Source organism: Anabas testudineus, chromosome 1, assembly GCF_900324465.2.
Source record: "Anabas testudineus chromosome 1, fAnaTes1.2, whole genome shotgun sequence".
In the NCBI taxonomy this organism is placed as follows: Eukaryota; Metazoa; Chordata; class Actinopteri; order Anabantiformes; family Anabantidae; genus Anabas; species Anabas testudineus.
This window is the reverse complement of record NC_046610.1, coordinates 18,108,940-18,130,042: the sequence shown is the minus strand read 5'-3', so window position 1 is coordinate 18,130,042 and position 21,103 is coordinate 18,108,940. Positions and strand designations below refer to the sequence as shown.

General features: G+C 41.6%; 1 protein-coding gene across 2 annotated transcripts in view; it reads left to right on the top strand.

Annotated features, from left to right (window-relative positions):
• Window positions 1–9,573: 9,573 nt before the first annotated feature.
• The window catches only part of mxi1 (max interactor 1, dimerization protein), a 29,559-nt gene continuing 18,029 nt past the window's right edge, over window positions 9,574–21,103 (top strand). The window contains exons 1-4 of one of the 2 annotated variants that reach the window (XM_026359904.1): window positions 11,709–11,786; window positions 11,934–12,182; window positions 12,463–12,565; window positions 16,559–16,588. In XM_026359904.1, coding sequence (XP_026215689.1) covers window positions 12,110–12,182; window positions 12,463–12,565; window positions 16,559–16,588 — 206 coding nt within the window. In that variant the 5' untranslated portion in view covers window positions 11,709–11,786; window positions 11,934–12,109. Of the gene's footprint in view, window positions 9,936–11,708; window positions 11,787–11,933; window positions 12,183–12,462; window positions 12,566–16,558; window positions 16,589–21,103 lie in introns of those variants that run through there. The other variant, XM_026359903.1, reaches the window with a different exon arrangement.

Sequence of the window (21,103 nt, the reverse complement as noted above, 5' to 3'; positions counted from 1 at the left end):
AGCAAAACAGGGGTTTATATCTTTTAGTCCTTATGTCTTTGCATTTTTAAACGTGCAGAGTTGTTGACAGTGTTGAGGACATGCCATTCATCCATCCATCATCCTCACTGATATATAAAGACAGACCATTCACGCTCACATTCACACCAACGGTCAAATAAAAGTTACTAATTAACCTAAATGCATGTCTTTGGAACATGCAGACACAGGGAAAACATGCAAACTGCACACGGAGAGGCAGCCAGGTCCTGTGAGCCAACAGTGCTAACCACTACACTCAACTTTAAACATTAGAGTTAGGATTTGAGTAATAGCAGCACTGATGCACGTGATGACTTTGATTTGTATGTTGTCAGGGAAAGGTCCTTATGAAGATGACACAGAAGGATTGGCATGTCTGTGTCATTGTACTTTTCTGCAGGTATCCTCGGCCTGGAGCTGTACATCTCCAGAATCCAGTTCATCTGCCCAATGTTCTTGATGCTTGTTGTTGTCTTTATTGCCTGCTGTTCTTTTCTCTCTTCTCTTTCCACTCACCCCAACCGGTCGAGGCAGATGGCCGCCCACTATGAGCCTGGTTCTGCTGGAGGTTTCTTCCTCTAAAGGGAGTTTTTCCTCTCCACTGTTGCCTAAAGCTTGCTCAAATGGGATTGTTGGGTTTTCTCTATAATTTTTTGTATAAATATTTTCTGTAAGGTCTTAAACCTTACACTGTAAAGTGCCTTGAGATAACTTCTGTTGTAAATTGGCGCTATACAAATAAAATTGAATTGAATTGAATTGAACTGTGTGCGTGTGTGTGCGTGTGTGTGCTGGTGACACTTGATCTTAATCTCCATAGTTACCAAGAGGATAACAAACAGCATGTTGCAGTCCCAACCCTAATTTCATTATAGAGCTTTTATCTCCTAGCAACTTTAGTCTTGTCTGTCTAAGGTTTTCTTGGACTCTGCTAAAATATCAGATTCAAGATTATGCACAGTACATTTTCATCTACATTTCCTTTACATCACTTGCATAAGCCGGGCATCCTGTAAAACCAATTTCTTGGCAGGGAGGTCATTTATTATCTGTATTAACACTGAGAATTTAGCCAATGCAGTGATGAATGTAGGGAGCAGGGTTCTGGCTGTATATGTATATATGTGTATATATATATCTTAAGTTTCAGTGAGACCTCTGAGTCGTTCACCTCCTCCTGCTCCCCTCCTACACACATGCACACCCCCTCACATCCCTCAAAAGCGGTGCTAAATGGGGCATTTAAGCTGTCAGGGTGAGCGCAGAGCTGGAGTTTGGGCTCCAGATGATGATGTTGTAAGGAGGTCGCTGAGGTTCACACCCCCTCACTTTCATAATGATTCATTGGCCATTATGCTCTTTAAGTAAGCAAATAGATGTGGCTGTAAATTATAACTAAGTGAGGAATTAGCTTTGTTTGCCTGAAAATTGTGAGAAACGTTGCTTCTAGATTCATTTAGTGCTACAGTTGTCATGTAATACACAGAGCAGAGATGTTTGCTTTCTTTTAGTTGCGAGGTGCTTCTATAAAATATGGACCAGCAGGAGGATCAGATAAGCAGGGCTTCTGACCCTGGGCTTTCATCAGATGACAGACAGCAAAACATGTACAAACTCATCTGTGTTCACGTTTATAGTCAGCCGAAGTCCCTAAGGCAGTCTGCAGTGAAAACTTAACAGGAGCGAGGGAGGTGTCCAGAGGTCTGATTAGGAAAAGAAGGTAAAAACACTGAGTTGACAGCAGGTGTGTAACACATATAGAATTGCATGACCACAGGTTTCTGTTGTTCATTTTCACTATACATCTTTTTGGCCATTTATTTTTTCAACACTTTAGCAACTGTCATCCCATTTATTCTATCCCCTTTTTATTCGTTACAACAGCACCTGTAAACTCGAAACGTAAAATTTTACACATTATCCCAAAGCAGGTAGCATCCAATTCACAGCTGTGTTTGGTACATCCAGAGATGAAAGTTACACCAGTTGAATGTTTTTTTAAACCCAGTCTCAAGTTTCCACTCTCAGTGCTGCTTCACTCCTGGTCTCACAAAGAGGGGAAGAGCTATTGGCAACTGCATACTGTCAGCAAGATAAACAATCTTTAAATCTTCTCTGAATTGTCAGCAAACTTTACACTTATCATGTATCAGCCTGTGGTTGAACTCAGCTTGGTAACGTTGAGTTGAATTATGACATATTCAGGTTGCTTATTATCATAAATAATATAACAACAGTTGTTAAAGTTGAAAAGGCAAATACACAGCTGAGACATTTAGAATTTAGACCCCCTGGCAATCTTGGTAGATCCAGTGATGCTTAAGTTCAATCTTTTATCCTGTAGGACGTCCTCACCATAAATTCGCCTCCACAGACACACCTGACTACCCCAGGCAGCGCGCCCTCTCCTGCTGGGCCCTGTCTTATCCTAATGGGATTGCCACGGTGGAAGTCCCTCAATAATGAAACTAATGAAATCAGTAAAGACGCCAAAAGAAGGTTACTACTCCTTAAGCAGGCAGCATCCCCAGCTAGACTGCACCCTCTCCCCCCCTCCCATGCCTCAGAAAACAGACAGAAAACCACAGAGAGGACAAGGAGGGAGAGGAGATTTGCAGACAGTGTCTGATGGGGGAGGAAGGTAGAGTGGGAAAGGAAGAAGCAAGTGGGAAAACAAAAAAGGCAAGATGGGAAGATAAGAAAGGGGGCGGAGGTGGTTCATTGTTTTGACCCGATCAGATCGGTCACCTGCTCCTGCACGGCCATTTGATTGGTAAACAACAGGAGTTTAACAAGACAAAGGTCAGACTTAACATACTGTATGCATAAGGAGGTGCAGTGATCAATACAGTTTCCTGGCAAAGAAACAGAGAAGCATCTGTCGTCACATTTGAATTCAGACAAAAATACCGCAAGTATTCACAACCAAAATAAAAACGAACTGTATTCAGCAAACCAGGGGGGAAAATAAACACAAAGGGAGAGAGAATTGTGGGATGTGCGAGCCGTTCCTCTGGGACAGGAAATGAGAGCAGTGACAACAGGAAGCCGGTGTGAAAACGACAGAGGGAGGATTCCCACAGCATCTCCTGTCTTCTCCTCTCTCTCTCTTCCTTGTTGCTTTCTTGCTCTCCTCTTCTCACCTTCCCATCGGTTTCTCTCTGGAGGTCCGAGGCTACTCATCCACAGACACAAGAAAAGGAACCACAACCAGGAAAGATCCAACACCAACATAAATACACAATAACATCAATACTGAAAAACTCAATATATATACAGAATATGTAAATAGATAAATGAAATTGGGTCAATATATGCACAGCAAGGTTATGACAGTATCACTTCCCCCACACCTTACAGAGGGGGGAGGAATTGTACAGATTGATTGCCACAGGTAGAAAAGATCTCCTGTGGCGCTCTGTGGAACATTTAATGTTAATAAATCTTTGGCTGAACGTGCTCCTCTGTCCAACCAACACACTGTGCAGTGGGTGGGAGGGATTGTCCAAGATTGAGAGGAGTTTGGACAGCATCCTCCTTTCAGCAACAACATGTAGAGGGTCCAGCTCCACCCCCAGAACAGTGCCAGCCCTCCTAATCAGTTTGTTTAATCTGTTAGTGTCTGCCACCTTCATGTTGCTGCCCCAGCAGACCACAGCATAAAAGATGACACTGGCCACTACAGACTCATAAAAAAGCGCAGGAGTGGGTGTATGAGTATTCTAATGAAACTAATAATCGCATAGGCCTGGTCAACTTGTCTTGAGTAGACATGAACCCAGAGAACCCAAGAAACTGAAGCCAAAGTTAAATGTAATGTAAACTGTACAGCAGTTTATTAGTTCTGCATAAACTGTTCTTCTTCTATAGTTACCTGCTAGAGCACATGAAGCGTATTGATTTACTATTGCGCTGTGTATTCCTGTTTGAGTAACATATGCTGAAACTTACAGTACCGAGGCTTTCTAAGAAATACCCTAGAGAAAGTCAGGAAGTGAGACAGACAAAGTAGCACCACCTGGCACAGAGATCTACTCACTGGAAGCCCAGTGAGAAGTGGATTTGTTTCCTGAGGTCAATCCACAAGTCTGAAGCGAAGTTTGACACGCAAAATCACGGCGCTGACAAATGTGCAAAATCTCTTCCCACCGTTTAAAAGGAACTGAGAGAACAAGAGAGCAAAATAGAGGAAGGCGTCATATTGCGACTGTGTCACACCATCCAGTTGAGTTTTGCCTACGCTTATAGTTTGAACGGCTCCACAATAGAGATGCAGTTTGGTTTGCAGTTGGTCAGGAGGCAGGCGTGGATCATCAACGTAGTTTCCAGTACCTGCTGTTTTTCTGAGGTGCACAAATGAATGTCATTATGTCACGTTCTGGTCTAATCTGGCTAGAGAATGAGCAGTGGGTGAGGTCATGTCTCTTTCTTGTCCTATTTCTCCCTCTACGCTGCTCTCATTACTGATCCCCTCCTATGGAGGACATCAGTTCTTTGAACCTGCAATCTCTCTCTCTTTCCCCGTCTTTCTGGTTTTCCTCTGCTCTCTCTCTCTCCTCTCTAATTTGCAGAGGAGACACACTGCCCTAAAGCCCCCCTGGCTACTTTGGCAGCATCCCACATCAGAGACACGGGGTAGGGGTAGAGGAGGGCTTGTTTTCATGTTGTAGGAGAGCGAGGTGCCACACCTCCAATAGAGCAGCAGAGACAGCTGTCTGAGGCCCCTGTGGACAAATGACAGGTTAACATGGGAGCTGAAACAAACAGTACTCTAACTGGTGTGTCGTTATTGGTGCCACTAAGAGAAGACATGCTGGGTGTATGTCTTTCCCCATGTCTGCCTATGTCTAACTTTCCCCTTTAACTGGGGAAGAATGTATTTGTGTGCACTAATTCTCTTTGATCCCTTAAACTTTTAATAAGCGTTTACACATCTGACTTGTGTGTGTATTTTGTGTTCCTCTGCATGGACCCCTCTGGGTGTGTCTCGCTCTCAGCCACACTGTAACTCGCCCCTCTTAGGCCTGGGGGAGTGTGTGTGTGTGTGTCTGTGTGTAGTCATCGTGCAAACGTAAACGTGTTTGTATGTTAGCATTCATTTCAGCTCTTGCCTTATTGTGCATGGATTTTGGTTTCTACCTTTGTTTTAGTTCTGTTTGCACACAAGTTTGTTTATTCTTCTGCTGCTGCATGTGTATTCGTATGCATGCATTTGTGCACGTGTGCATGTGCTTTCCTCTTTCCCGCCGTGGCCATTGTCACCAGATGTCAGTGCCTGGGAACAGAGGCAAACAATAGTCACTAAGAGCCAAAGGGCAATCGCCAGGGGAGGGGTGACACCAGTCTCTCATCTAACAGGTCCATGTTTAATACAGTCATTTCATCTGCATGTTCGTGAGCCAGTGGGTGCTGTGAGTGCTGCAGGTGTCTTCTCTCACCACAGGACACTGATGTGAAATGTCTATATAAAAATAAAAAAATCATACAAACAAATGCATCAGGGAAAGTGAGACAGGAAGTGAGAATTGACATGGAGAGGTTCAGTAGTAGTCAGCAGCGCTGATTTGAGGAACAGGGCGGGGTGCAGCTGTGTAATGTGTTGTTTTGATACTGTATCACAAGGAAGGGCTGAGAATATCCTGGAACGGAGATAATACCCAGGAAGCCTTTCCCCAGTGGCCACACAGCTCAAGCCAAACAAAAGAAAAGCTTGACGGCAATCTTGATGGAAGACAGATTAACATCTTGGCTAGAAAGCCCTGACAAAGCAGAGAACCACACAGCTCAAGGCCCCTTGGGAAAATAAGCACACTGACAGTAGCATGGCCCCCGGTGTCAACATGAGGTCAGTTGAATAGGCTCCCACAAAAAAACACTTTGTCACTCTCACTCACTCCTTAACTTTGAACAAGTATTCCCGCTATGTGACGGACGGACACCTGTACAAGCTCGCTGTCAGTTTGCACAGAGAGTTTTGTAAATAACATGGAACTGAAACACAATAGTAGATATTTGTTGTGTACCTGGGACAATGTATGCAGGGATTTGTGTGTGTGTGTGGTGTGTGTGTGTGTGTGTGTGTGTGTGTGTGTGTGTGTGTGTGTGTGTGTGTGTGTGTGTGCGTGTGTGGTGTGTGCGTGTGTGTGTGTGCATGACTTTATTTCTTGTGAGGATATTTTGATTTGACATGTCTATGCATTATGTCAATGAGTGTCCTCTACTAAACTATAGAAAGACGTGTGTGGGTCTAAACATAAAATGTTTCTCTCATGAACAAGAAAACAATTACAGCAATTGATCTCTGGAGAAAAAAAATATCGGGACAAGACATGTATTCAGTGTTTGTGTGATCAGGTTTGACCTCCCATGGAGAACAAATACCTATTGTGGCTGATGAGGACAGGACATAAAGGTTAAGCATGAGAGTCTTTTCAGAGGTCCTGTTAACCAGACAAGCGGACAGAGGCCAAAACAAAAGAGACAGGTTGATTTAGTGTGGCACTAACCTGCAGCTGACCAGCCACACTGGGCCGTCACACATGCCAAATTACCATTAGTATGTCCTCTTATGCATTTTTAAATATGTCATGTCTTACAGTATTTTTCATTTTAAGATTGTTGATGCTTTTAAATTCAAATTCATTCACCTGGTGGAAACACCGTAGGCTGAAGTCAAAAGGCTGACTCGATGAATGGGAAGCAGGAGGGTGCTTCTGGTGTTTTGGGAAGGCTGAACAGACAGAAATACGGGCTGTAAAAAGGTCAGCAGTATGAATAGCCACTCTTCAAATCTCTACACCGTGCTACCAGGGCAAACATTTCACTCAGGAGGCCAACGTACGCTTACTGTAAAGAAACTCGATCAACTAATGCCCCAGCTCTTTAAACCCTTTCCCCCTCATTGCTCCTCATTATATCACTCAGTCCCACGTTGTTTCTTTCCCTGTCACTTGCTCTACCTACGTCAGTGAGAGGTGCACATGGTCGATGTTATCTAATTACCCATGAACACCACCAGCTGAAGTGGTCCTCCGAGAATGATGTAAATTGGTGACATTTACGAAAATGTCAGCGAGTTTTCAGAGGGAGCAAAAAAAACGGGCGAGAGAAACCATTATAGTCAAGCGTTTTTATTGTGTCAATGTGTCTCTCAGCCCCATGTTAATGCCCTCAGCAGATTTGAGAGTTTCATTTTGCCGGGTACTCTAATATGGCTGCAAAGCCCAGAGATTAAACTGAGAAGCTATGCAAAATGGCTTCTGAAAAAAATGTACTCTCCAATATCTTAGTGGCAAAATGTGGTCGGATCAGTGTTGTATGTGGTTTAGAGTGTTTTTAGATACTGTGAAAAGTTAGTTTCTGTGCATTTGCACATTGTCAGTAACATCACAATATCCATCATCAACATAGCTCATGTGAAACTTCTTTTTCACCATTCTTTTATCCTTCCTGCTCTCTCTCGAACTCTCCAGAATACAGTTGTACTGAAATCATCAGTCAATCTATAAAAGTCAGCAATTTAAACACACTTTTTTGTTAAGTCAAGACTAAGAGGTGACAGCCATGCTAGCTGCTCTGTATGCTGTTGTCTTGGCCAGATGATAACCAGCATGAAAGAAATCTACCTGAAGGAAAATAAAATCTAATACATTCATAGACTAAATAATTAATCAAAAACATTATAAATAGATAAAAAAAGATTAAAAATCATTCAATTGTATACAGAGGTATAGATATAAGCCCACAGAGGCCATCATTTCATTTCCGTTTTTCAGACATTGACATTCATTTTTCCATTTAGGCACTTCCCTCCTTTAACTAACAGATGAGCTGGTGGTGGCTGTTACTTGCCCCTTAGGCTTGGAAAAATGAGCTTGCCTTATTGAAAATATTTGACCTATGTCCCCGTCTCTCATGTGGAAGTCGTTCTCTTTGCTTTTATGACTGGGCTTGCCTCCTTGTTTTGACATGGGTGTTGTCTTTTAATTAAAAGAGCATGGGGAGGCCTTTAATCAGAATGATGGCGTGAAGAGAAATGGTTTGACCTGTCTGTGTAGGCGGAGGCTATAAACAATGTGTCTGCAGGACATTCGTACCCCTGAGCATTAGAGTCTCTTAAGTCTCTACCTTCCCACTGTGACCACAATTGTCTACCAGTACACATGACTCACTCCTGCATTTGTCTATTCTCTTTCCCTGCACCACGTGACCTGACTGGTCCAATGATGCACTGTGACCTGTCTGGCTTATGATCTCCTGTAAACTTTGCTGAAGATGAAAACGTTATAATTAAGCAATAACACTTTCCCATTTCAAACTCTGCAGGTATCTGCAGGTAATCTGCACTGAGGGAAAGTCGACCTGAAGCCATGGACTGCAGGAAGCAAATACAACCTAACAGTATGTTGCTGTGTGCTTTTTCCAAAATCTTCTCATTTGGTCAATATGCTGGTGGTGACACTTTTTTCAAACTCCAAACAGAGCCACTCACAAATGTGTTTCCTTCCTCTATGGCTACCCCTGACTGAGGGTGGAGAGGTGGAGCAGGGGCGGAAGGGACCTTCAGAGATTCCCCTGTGCGTTGGACTTGAAAGTTTCTGTCTCTGTGAACTTTACATCAAACAGTCATGGGCTGCTGTTTGCTCTTTGAAGTGGCAGAGGGGGTCTATCGGAGCTGAATACAGGTCCCTGCCTCAACATGTTCCCGTTCAAAACGGACTGCGCTGCAGTGTAAAAACAGCTCAGCTAAAGGTCTGCTGAGAATGGCACAAGATCAAGGCTGACGACTTATCTCTCAGATACCATTCCTATCACATACAGCACAATCTATTGACTGGTGGTATGCTACACACACATTGTGAAGATCCTCTCAGATAAACACTTTGGGATACACGATTACATTTTTCTCCTTTAAACTGTCCACTCATACTGACATCACTGACACAATTTCATGCCATTTTACTTTCATTTTCTGTTACTGTATTGCTGCATCACTCTCTGTTATTATTTGATATGCCAATGTAGCAAAGCACACCATTTATCCATATAATATATGGATTTATTATACTAGATAACCAACAAGACCCTTTAAGTGACATGGTTTACATTTACACATTTTAACTTTGACATTTTAATAAAACATTATTATATATTGTGGCTGTATTTGAAATAGTCTAGCATGTGAGTACAATAACAGTACTTTTACTATGATAATGCTATTTTTACTACTGTTGTGCTTTTACATTGCTTTTCTTTTGATCTGCCACTTCTATTAGCGTGGCTATCATCACCATTACACTGTACATACTCCTACATAGATGGAAATGTAGCATTGTGTATTTAAAAGTATGTCCAACAATTATTGCTAATAAACATGTTGACATATAAATGTAAATCTTGTCCTCTGTATAAGAGTGGCCTGGCTGTTATGGGACGGGCACAGGGACCGCGCGGACTCCTCAGACAGAGGGGGGCGGCCTCTCGTTTTCCCATGCAGCACCATGTACTGACATTGGCCACAGCTCCACATGAAACACCCCGCATTCATAAAAAAGAGAAAAGGAGGAAGGAAAGAAAAAAGAAAAGAGGAACCATCTGACAAGAGCAGCGTCTACTGGAAGCTGGCTCGCTGGTTATTGCGCTCAGCACTTCGCCAGAGCAGGAGCCAAACAAACTAAGAGGGAAAATGGCCAAAAGTGAAAGGCAAAGAAGGAGTGGGAAGAGTGAGGAGTTGTTTTTTGATTCCGAGGCGTCTCTCTTGGACCCACAAGATTTCGAGATGTCTAATTGCCCTTTCAGTGACGTCTTCAAGTCCAAAGACTCCCACATGGAGCAGATCAACACTTTTCTGAAAAATGTACAAGTTTTGCTGGAGGCTGCTCGATTTCTTGAGAGCGCCGAGAGGAAGGACGGAAGTGAGTTTATTTGTGCTGCGTTTGATGCCTTCTTTTTCATTTGCATCTGAATTTCAGGAAAACAAGACTTCATTGTCAACAGACTCAGACAACAAAGGGCTGAGTTTGTTCAACTATAAGCACCCCTGCCTGCCATAAGCACAGTCTTTGCCTGGGCACACGAGTGATTTGCCCCATGCAGTTATAGGAGAGTATAAACATGTATTTAATCGTTTTATGGACTATGTTATCTGCATTATCTGCATGCTGGGCACTGTGCATCGCTTTGCGGCTGCATAACTCTCAGCCAAAAAAAAAAAAAAAAGCTGTATTTTCTCCCCCCCCTGCAGCATAGATAAAGCAATATGACATAATGATTAGGTGTGTGGGTGTGCGTGCTGGCTACCACTCCGCTGTGATAAATCTGACCACATTGCAGCGTCCTCCAACTCAGTTTAGGATGATGTCATTGTTGCCCCCGCAGACTCAATTGAGAAAAAAACAAAAAAACAAAAACAAAAACTTTATACATAAAAAGGCTGGGGACACAAATGAATGGTGACTGACATAGAATGATGTCTGGCTGTTTAATGTGCGTGTTTATAATTCGTAATCTACGGGGAATTAAGCAGCTCGATACAGGCTGTGTGCAGGTGATTTCTTAATTGGCAAGCACACCCAGGCCTACTTATAATTTATTAGAAGATCGGTTTGAGAAATGCAATATTAAACATTGTGTTTTAAATGATTATTAATGGTGTCCTAGTTTGCTTTTCACGAGTCATGATTGAAAGAGACTGGGGAAATAAGCTGTTTTCCAATCGCTCCTCTGCGCGTCCGTTCGGGCTGCTGGGTTGTTTTCGTGCATATGAGCAGATGCGTCCTGCAGAAGTCCTGCCAGTAATCTCACCTATTATAATGTAACGTGGGATTTCAGCAGCAGCAGATCTCAGCGGTGCTACAGCTCTGATTGTTTGCTTCCTGCTATTTGTGGGTGTGTCGCGCTGGTTTCCACATGGCGCACAGCTCCTCTGTAGTTGGTCAGCGGCGAGCTCAACCCCCGACGCCTGTCAAAGCCGTCCGCCAATCAGACGCCGGCTCGGTAGCGACGTCACGTGTTGCTGGGCCTGGCTTCAGCCGGCAACCACACCCCCACAGTCCTGGTGAATCCTGGGATTTGTAGTGCTCCTTTTGAATGAGGCGACTAAATGACAAGAGTGTGAGGGGGAATAAAAGACACAATACTCAAGACGCGTTGAGTATTGGAGTTTATTAACACTGTCTCATTAGGAAGCTCAGTTGATGAATAAATGATTGATGATTTAAACGAGCTAAGATTTTATTGTTTTGATATTACAAATCGCAACAAACGATTGTGAAACAGTATCACAGCCCTGTAATATGATAATGTAACATTGACTATTTAAGCATTGTCATTCATCACTTGCTTTTCTCCATTGCTCCACTGCCTCTGTAGCAGTAAAAACCAAGATTTCCAAGAATAATCATCATGTCATCTAAAAACCAATTTCTGTAGACCTTTTGGATTTTTTATTTTACAGTTATCCATTAAACTGACCTGCTTTCATTGTAGTTATATTATGAATTGATCACATGCGATGTTCCGCTCAACATATCACAGTAAAGTGAGGGTCAGCTGTGACAATGACAAATATTGTGCAGTTTGACAGTATTTGATTAGTGTACAGAACTACTCGGTTTCCCAGAATGCATCCTGCTTAGACCGGCCTCCCCTCCCTTTGGTTCCCGCCTCTCAGCTGTGCAGCTAGGTAAACAAACAGGAGAGAAGAGGAAACGAGCAGCAGCAGCACACTTTGCTGGCTCTGGGCTCCTTCGGGAACATTTTATATGGTTTATACGCGTTTTTGTACACATTTAATACCGTATACCTAATTAACTTTTAATACTTTGATACACTGGTTTTGACGTTTTCTAACGGGTAGGCTGTAGCTTGCTAGCTTGGAAGTACTAGATTTTTTTCTTCTCCTTTCGACAAAGGCTGCTGATGAGCCAGCAGAGACAGGACAGTGAACAAGATAATAAGACGACGTGTTACAAGTATCATCCGGTGTAGCAATAACCGATGCACCGTCCTCCCCGTGTTTGAAAGCGACTGGACGTTAAACGCTGAAGGGAGCTCAGCTAACGGTAACGGCAGCCAGCCCCGGGCAAGGATGACGGCTGTTCAGCTAATAAATATCCAACGTTTACTCGAAGCTGCGGAATATCTAGAAAGGAGAGAAAGAGGTAATTAAACATTCACGTGTGTTCACAGCTGAAGTGGGCCTTTCTCCAAACAAGCCCCCTAACGTCCAACTCTTTGGACAGCTTGTAAACAGTTTGACAGTAACGGTGATAGCAGTTTGAGAAAACAACGAAAAAGGAAGTGGTGTCAGCAAATGTTAGCCGGTGTGTGTGTGGAATTCAAAACTATGACCTGCATGTTCGAGTGCTGAGGCGTAGGGTTGAGAACAAGTGTCCCGAGTGGCCCGTGACTAACAGTGAACCACAAATTGTGTCTCTACAGAGTGTGAACACGGATATGCTTCGACATTTCCGTCAAATCAGAACACAAACTACCAGAGGCAAAGAAAATTACGAAACAAGAAGTTCAGCAGTAACCACAATAGGTAAGAACCCGCTCTCCTTCGTGTGTTTTTTTTTATTAAAGCTCTTCTTATATTTGCTGTTAAACCACTAATTCAACTTTTTTTTTACCTGTGACGTGGCTCATGTGCGTGTATTGCAGCATGTGATTGTACCCTCGCAAGCTGTTTGCAAATGTGCAAAGTTTGTAAATGTAAAAAAAAAAAAAAATAAAAAAAGGATGTTTCTCAAAGTTTGTAGAAGCGTGTTCAAATCATAGGTGCGCATATGACCGTCCACACCGCCGTGTTGCTGGCTTGGGGGAGGGGGAAACACCAAAGGCTCTGCTGGCTGTTCATCAGCTGATTGTCAAACAGACTGCAGTAGCTGAACTTAGGGATCGAGGTGAAAGTGACGACTGGAAAACGAAAAAAAAGGAAGTTCTAATGTTGTGTAGACCTCTCAGCCCTGGTTAAATAAATATATACTATATTGCTTTGTTTTAAATTGAGCATTTTTAAAAAATGATTTAGTCATTGTTCTGCTAATTTAGTTATGTTACTTGTGTTTTACACTGTGGGAGAGAGAACGAGTTTTCTGCTTTGCCTTAAGGGGAAACGGTGCTATTTATGGCCACTGTTGTTTTCAGACATCCAAAGGTGAATATGGTTAGCCTTTTTTGGGATTCATAATGTTAAAGTTAATCAGTTGATTATCATATATTGCATACATGTGCATTATATCAAATAAGGCAAGCAATGTAGTTTATTTTGTAGCTTCATGCAACCGTATCTAATAATCATACATCACTTGCTGCAAAGATTAAAGTCCTCAATGATGAGAGAAACTTGCATTAAATTGTAGAAGAAACAGACCTTCCAGAGCTCCAGATCTTTCAAGTTGAGACTCATTGCTATTGTGTTTTCTCTTGCTGGTAGGCTGCTTACATTAGTCTGTCCATTGACAGTCATACATCAGATGCAAGCCCCACTCTCCTTCTCTTTCTGAGCCTTTTAATATTAATGTAAGAACGGGCCACAAACAGGAACTGCGCATTACTCATCATGAGCGCAGAAAGCTGCCTAGTTCTGCATGGCAACAGTCGTGATCAGATATAGATCTGATGCTATATTGTTAAAGCTTACAAAGATATGGTCCGGAGGGGAAGTTCTAGCAGAACACATCAAATAACTATGCTTTAGATGAATATACTTATTTGTGTACAATTAAATCCTCCAAAAGTGATAAAATATCCACAGAGCTTTATTTCTTTCAAAAGCTTCTGAGTGAAACAAATTTAGGACTAGAAAGGAGGACATTTGGAGTGATTATCTTATGCAGGAGAATAATTGCTGCAAAAAGTGCAGAAAAAATGGTCTTCAAATTCTCATTAACTTGTAGAACGACTGCACAGGGATGATGTTGTGTTGGTCTTGCTCTCCACAGAGACCTGGTTAGTGCACATTCAGTAAGGTAACGACATTTAGTATTTGAAACTTCATCACAATATTGCGATGAAGTGTGATGGATGTAATTCCCACTGGAATTGCACTTCTTGCATATCCAACAAAACATCATTATTAAGATATACCCAGTGCTGTCAATGTCAGTTGCCTACTTTAACTACAGTTCTATTTATGTCCTGCTGACATAGGTGAGAGATCTTACTAGATCCAAGAAGTTCAAGCTTTGAACTCTTTTCATCACCTCACAGTGGAAAATTTCTACTATAGTGTATTATTACATATTAGTATCCACATAAATTAGGGCATCATGCATCTTGATGTTCTCACAAATAATTCAAATTCTGTACAATTCTAATATCTTCTGTTTTTATTTCATGGAGTAAGTAAAAGTAATAAGTACAGCATGAACTATAATATAATATTCTTGTCCAATTTTGCACTTAAAATCAACCTGATGGCATTCCAAATTTAATATTAATCTGGTTCTTAGACATAGTAATGACATATTCATTATAACAAATAAACATTACATTTTGTCTAAACAAAGTGTGCTTTCTGGCATTAGCTTGCCCCAGCAATAGCTACCTTCTCTGTAGCGTGTCGAGGCTTAAAGTGATGGGCTTATCTGACCCTGTCCGCTGCTGCCTACTGTTTATAGCAGGGTTGGCTTTATCTCATTGACCCACTCTATGTGTGTGTATATTGATGCACACGCACATATGCATGCATGCCTACAGAAGGAAGCATGCTAAAGTTGAGTGTGGCCTTCAGCCAGTTTACTGTATAATCTGTATAGCATTGTTGTTGAGCTCCAGACCTGCAGGTATGCAAGGCCTATGAGGAAAATTACTTCTTCAATCTCTCTGAAATAATAGACCATACTAAAGGATGGATGTTGCTAGATTTTACTGATTGTCATTTACACATCTAATGACATTCTGTCATTGGAATTTCTGCACTAATTTTTAGATTAAATGTTTTTTCAAAACACTAAACTTCTTAAAAGGACCTTAATTACAATAGCCCACCAAAAGAATTTTTTATAGTGTGATAATCAGCAAAAAAACCCAACTGTAATTATTACATATCACAATGAATAAGACTGTGCCAAATTGCTCAGAGTTGGGTAACGAAGAAATTAGGATGTGGGTTACCAAGCAACAGAGACACAGAACAAGCACAGTGACAGCTGATGACGCAAGTTATGCACTCCAAAGTACCCATCTTTTGTAAAACTATTGCTCTGAGTCACAATCAGCACAGAAATCAGTAGACACACTGCCAAAAAGTAAATATATGTGCAGTGTGTGTAAAAGCCTTCACTGGACACAAGATGATGTCTTTTAATTTTTCTAATAAAGGAATAATTTTGTGATTTTTAATCCATTTTTAGTTCACATTTATAAGGCTAATAGTTCAACAGAAAAGTTTCAGGGTGTTTAGCTTTACACGTTTTACAATTTGTATGTGTGTCGCTAGATGACTGTGGCAGAGCACAGCCATGTGTCAATACTACAGGGTTGTAGCATATGCAAGTAGAAATCTGTCAAGAGCATGCATGTGAGTACTTAGGCCCCCTTAAGTAGCCTAGACCAATTTACATGTTTTCACCGGTTTACCTAATGCCTAGGCTTGCATACTTGGTTACATGAGCAGTAATGTAGTTCTTCCAGGTCATAATGGTGTCTTTATATGAATAAAAATGTAAAAAGTCACCACAGTGTTGGACAGTCAGTTGTCTCTCTTACTCCGGTTTGTACCTCCGTCCATCCCCATTCTTATCTTATGTGCTTTCTTTTGTTCCTGTTCCCTAATAACAAGATGCCAGTTTTGTCAGGTGAGCTCAGCATTAAAAGAAACATTGATGAGGAAAGCATATTTCAGTATTGATGCCTACAGTATAGAAAAGTGCTATGACATGACTCAGGAGAGGTTACCTCCATGCCCCTCGCCCCACTTAAACTTGTGTCCCTTGAGGGGAATTGGAGTGCAGTTTGTGTGTGTGTGGAACTCGGCCATTTAAGTATCAGGAGGAGGGCTTGTCTTCCCTTCAGTATGTTGCCACACAAAGACACTCTTTGGGACGAGCTGATTCACTTTACATTATTAACAGAGCACTGAACCCTGGCTGTTGCATGCAGAGGATTTGTGCATATGCGTGTGTGCATGCTCACACCTGCCCAGAAGCATATGCACACACGCACGCACACACACAGTCATGTTCGGTGTGAACTTTAGTTCACACACACAATCTATCCTTCCAGAGTTGCACTGTGCATTATTGAGAAAGAGGCTGTATAATGCCACAGTGCATGTAACGTGTGCAGGCTCCAGTGGACTGGGCCTTGACATGCTTTCGGGATTAATTAATACATTTGAAAATCCAACTTGACAAGTGAATCTACTGTGCCTCTCTCACTAGCTTAGATACATATTGTCTTAGCAGTACGCCTTGTCCCCAAACAGTGTGCTGCCTTTTTAGGAGAAACAGATAGTTGCTGTACTTTGACTGAATATGCAAAAGTCTACATTTGCTCATTATTTGACAATTTCTGTTTTCTGTCTTTGCAGGTCCACACATAATGAGTTGGAAAAGAATAGGTGAGTTGGCATTATATTTTCAAAATACTTCACCTTTAAATTACTGCGCACAACCAGCAGACACGTGCACACTCTTGCCTGATAAGTTTATTATGTCCTGTTTTTATTTTGCCCCCCAAGATTTTACCTTTCTTCAAGTAAGCATTTCCTCTTTAACAGTTCCCTAAAACCAAAGGGGTGACCCAGTAGTGTCTAGTTGAGGACATTTCCTGCCCTCCTATCACTTTTGTTTTCCCTTCTCGTGTATGAACTCTTTGCACCTTTAAAGAGTTTTGTTGCTGGTATGTAGTGTGCAGACTGGTTGCTAACAGCTTTCAGTTATATGGGTAGGTGAGGGTGCAGTCAGACAGCCTGGGTTCAGTGCTTGTTTTTATACAATGATGTTTTGTGATGGTATGTGGTAGTGGCGAAAAAGTCAGCCCAATAGCTGGACAAAATGCCCTTTCAGTGGCTTTCAAACTTGAACATAGTTCTATAATGAGTTATGTCTCTGCATTTAAGATAGCATCTACAGTGGAAGAAGTGTGGGGTCTTTGGGGGGACCTCGGCTTGTTATGGTTTACCATACTGTCTTCTGCAGAGAGCATTTCCTAGAAGCCCTTATCAGATTGAATGCACCACCCACATAGGTTGTTTGTTGGTGTTTATGCTCTGTGACTTTGCATGCTTCAGGAGTCAAGCTATAAAGCGTTTTCCTCAACACCATAAATAAGAGTGGCTAGACTTGCAGGATTTATGGTAAATAGAAAAAAAAGCGTGCCTTCCATTTCATTATCTCTGAGGGGGTTGGCACAATGAAAGGACGTGGGAGGCTGGATCCATTCAGTGTAATTACATATCACCTCAGCCTGCTTTTCACCATTCTCTTTGGCAGCCTTTCCTATGAGAATGGGAACATTGGAAAGAGAGGAGTCCAGTGAGTTAAATATAGATGAGAGCTGATGTGTCATCTTAGTGCTCATATGCAATGCCACACATGGCCAGCTAGTCATCTGACTGGCCTCGGCAGATTGCGGCACCCGTGCAGGGTTGCATTTTTTCTCTGTTCCACCCACACAAATACATTTCAGAAAAGGTGCCAGATCAGTTGTTTATTCATACAACACAGTGTGAACACTGTTTTCGTCACTCCACCCAGCCATTCTTTGTATTATAGCCTGTTTCTGAGGGCTTCTATGGTCTATAATCATCTTTGCTAATCAGAGCAGACTAGTGGAAAGCATGTAGATGGCAGGACAGAGGGAATCAATGCTAACTTGGTTCTAGATGGTGGTATATCACTGAATTGTGGGTACTGAAAAGTTAGGTAATTTTATTAAGGAACAAAATGGAATTTTTTTGATAAAACTGGTGTTGTCAAATTTAAAAAATAGAGTATCAAGGTGAATTTACTTACTCATTAGTGTATTTGGAACGATTAATTTTCTACTCGTGTTTCCTTTTCATTCCTATAATATACAACAAGCACATCAAGCACCACCTTTCTAGTACATGTAGCCATGCACACTTGAGACAAGTCCGCAAATTACTAGAATGGACTTGAAACAAGCCGCTCTATATTACACGACTGCACTACTTTCAGCTGCTGACTCTTTTCCCCACTCTTGTCTTTGTTTGTTAGCTCAGAACAGTGATTGTAGCGTTGTTGCTAAGTAGTTGACCCATACAAGACTAATTCAAATTTCCATTAGCAAAGAAAAGGGGTACAAATTGAAAGGGTAATCCATCTTTTCAGAAGCACGATTGAGGATCAGGATCATTTATAATCCGCCCTTTTTTGCCAGCAGCTAATCCAATTCCCTTTAAGCACATGCTCCACTGTAAGTTATACAGTGACAAGAAAAAGTATGTGAACCCTTTGAAATTTATTGGTTTTGGTCATAAAATATCATCTGATCTTCATCTAAGTCAAGAGTATTAATAAATATAATGTGCCTAAAATAATAACACAAAAAGAAATTCTGATCTTTTATGTCTTTATTGAGAACAACCATAAAAACCTCACCGTGCTAGTGGAAAAAGTATGTGAACTGTTTGAGGGTGTACACTAGAGCTGACTGACAAAAACACTCTAACCTTTTGAGTTCGCTCCGCACAAGAAAAATATGCTTATGTGATCCATGCGTCAAAAGGAGCGAGAGAATCTACAATCAAGAACTGATGATGTACATACACCTGGAAAGGGTTACAAAGTGATGTCGAAGAATTCACCAGTCTACAGTTGGCAAACAATCTACAAATTGGCACTGTGGCTACTCTACCAAGAAGTCAAAAATATCCCAAGAGCACAACAAACACTAATTAATTAATGAGGTAAAGAAACAACCCCAAGTGAACTGTTAACATCTGTGTTCATGAGTCTATATAATGTAAAACATTGAATAAGCAGGGTGTCTATGGTAGGAAACCACAAAGACAGCTGCTACTTACTAAAATGAACATTGCTAAATTCCTTAAGTTTGTCAAAGAGCACGTTGACCCTTCACAGCAGTATTGACAAAATGTTTTGTGGACTGATGAAACTAAGATTGAATAATTTGGAAAGAACACACAGCACTACATCTGGTGTAAAAATGTCACTGCATATCTTCATGAAATTATCATCCCAATCAAGTATGGTGGAGGAAACATCATGGGTTAGGGTTTGGACCTGCTTTGCTGCAACGGGGCCTGACCAGCTTGCACTGATTGGGGGGGGAAAGCTGATGATGAACGAAAACACCTGAGCATGTCCACAACAGAATGGCTTCAGAAAAACTTAATCCGCCTTTTGCAGTGGCCAAGTCAGAGCCCAGACCTCAACCCAATAGAGATGCTATGGAACGACTTGAAGAGAGACATACACAAGAGACAATATTAGAGCTAAAGCAGATCTGCATGAAGAATGGGTTAAAATTCCTCCTGAACGATGTGCAGGTCGGATCCATACCTTGAGGTTTTTATGGTTGTTCTCAATAAAGACACGAAAGATCAGATTTTTTTTGTGTTATTATTTTAGGCACATTATTTTTGGTAATGCTCTTGACTTAGATGAAGATCCTATCAGATTTATGACAAATTGATGCAGAAAACCATAAAATTCCAAAAGGTTCACATGCTTTTCCTTGCAACTGTATGTATCAGGCATAGTTATTCACCCAAGTGTGTAGGGCATATACGATGATTCTACAACAGCAGCATCTCACAGACCTCCCAGTTTGGAAATTGGAGGCATCTCCTTTATGGTCCAGGCTGAGTGAGTCTGTTTTCAATATTTATCATCCTTGTATATCTGCAGCTGGTGAGACTATATGCTTTGCATGGCTACCAGAGGTCTTGATAACCTCTGTGACAAGAAGGCCTGTTGTGACAGAGACCACAGGGTGCAGATAAAAAGCACTCAAAGAGGAGAAAAAAAAATTCCACATTCCAGATGCTCACACTGTGTGGCGGGACCAGATAACATGGCGTCTCTGCTGCTCTGATTATCCACTTCCTAACAGCCTTATTTCACTTTCACACATCATTGTTAAATTACACTCCCTTACTAAGGTTTAACAATACCACAACCTTCTGCCTATAAAACATTTCTTTAAACATGTTAACAAATTCCTCTGCTCAATTTGGTTTTTGGTTGATCCTTGTTTGTTACGTAAAGCATGTATTTAAAGTAAGCGTCTACAGTATTCTGTGGCTCCGAGTGTTTTTGTATTTTTGTTTTTGGATAATAATTCATACAACGGCTTTACGGGCTACACTAAATTGACATTAACAGTCACTTATCATTTACCCTCATCTTTCACATTGTCCTATTCATTTTAATATTGTTTATCAAGGCTAGACTTATAATACACACTGCAAATAATTTTCTCCCAGTGCAACATTAGCATTGTGGCTAGATTTTTTTTTCTTTACAGGGGAGGCCTAACAGTTTGTTCCTGTAGGATATTAAACAACAGGTCCACTTTGCCCATTAAAGCAGGGAGTCTGTTGTTCTCGTGGGCATATATGGAGCATCTGTAAGGTCTGCCCTCGCGGGATTTGTTTTGGTTCAGTGGGATGTAAAATGGTAAATGAGGAAAGTTAGGCCTCATTTGCGATTGTCTTCAGATTGTTGTCATGGTTAGACAGTAAAACTCACAACTAAATATCACTAGAATAGGAGGCACATTTTTCATTTAATACATATTTATGCATAGCCTTGGGATCGAATGAGCAGTCAAACCTAAATAAGCTTGCGTTACATCTTCTCTGGCTGTGCTGATGCTTCTTGAAGAAAGCCAAACTGCTTTACCAGTTTTTCTTTTGTCTGGCAAAAGAGTGCAGCCTATTCTCAATCTCTGCTGCAGGGCCTAGAACTAGAACCATTTGTTATGACCAACGTGATGACTTGTAAGCTTTTCTTGGCTCAGAAAAGCAGCTTAAGGGACTTGATCTTTGGTTGGGTGAACCAGCTAGAGCATGCACGTGCCAGGGTATGTCTCCACCCCCTCTCTCAGGCCACCCGGTACTAGTCCTTAATAGCCTAACTCGGCT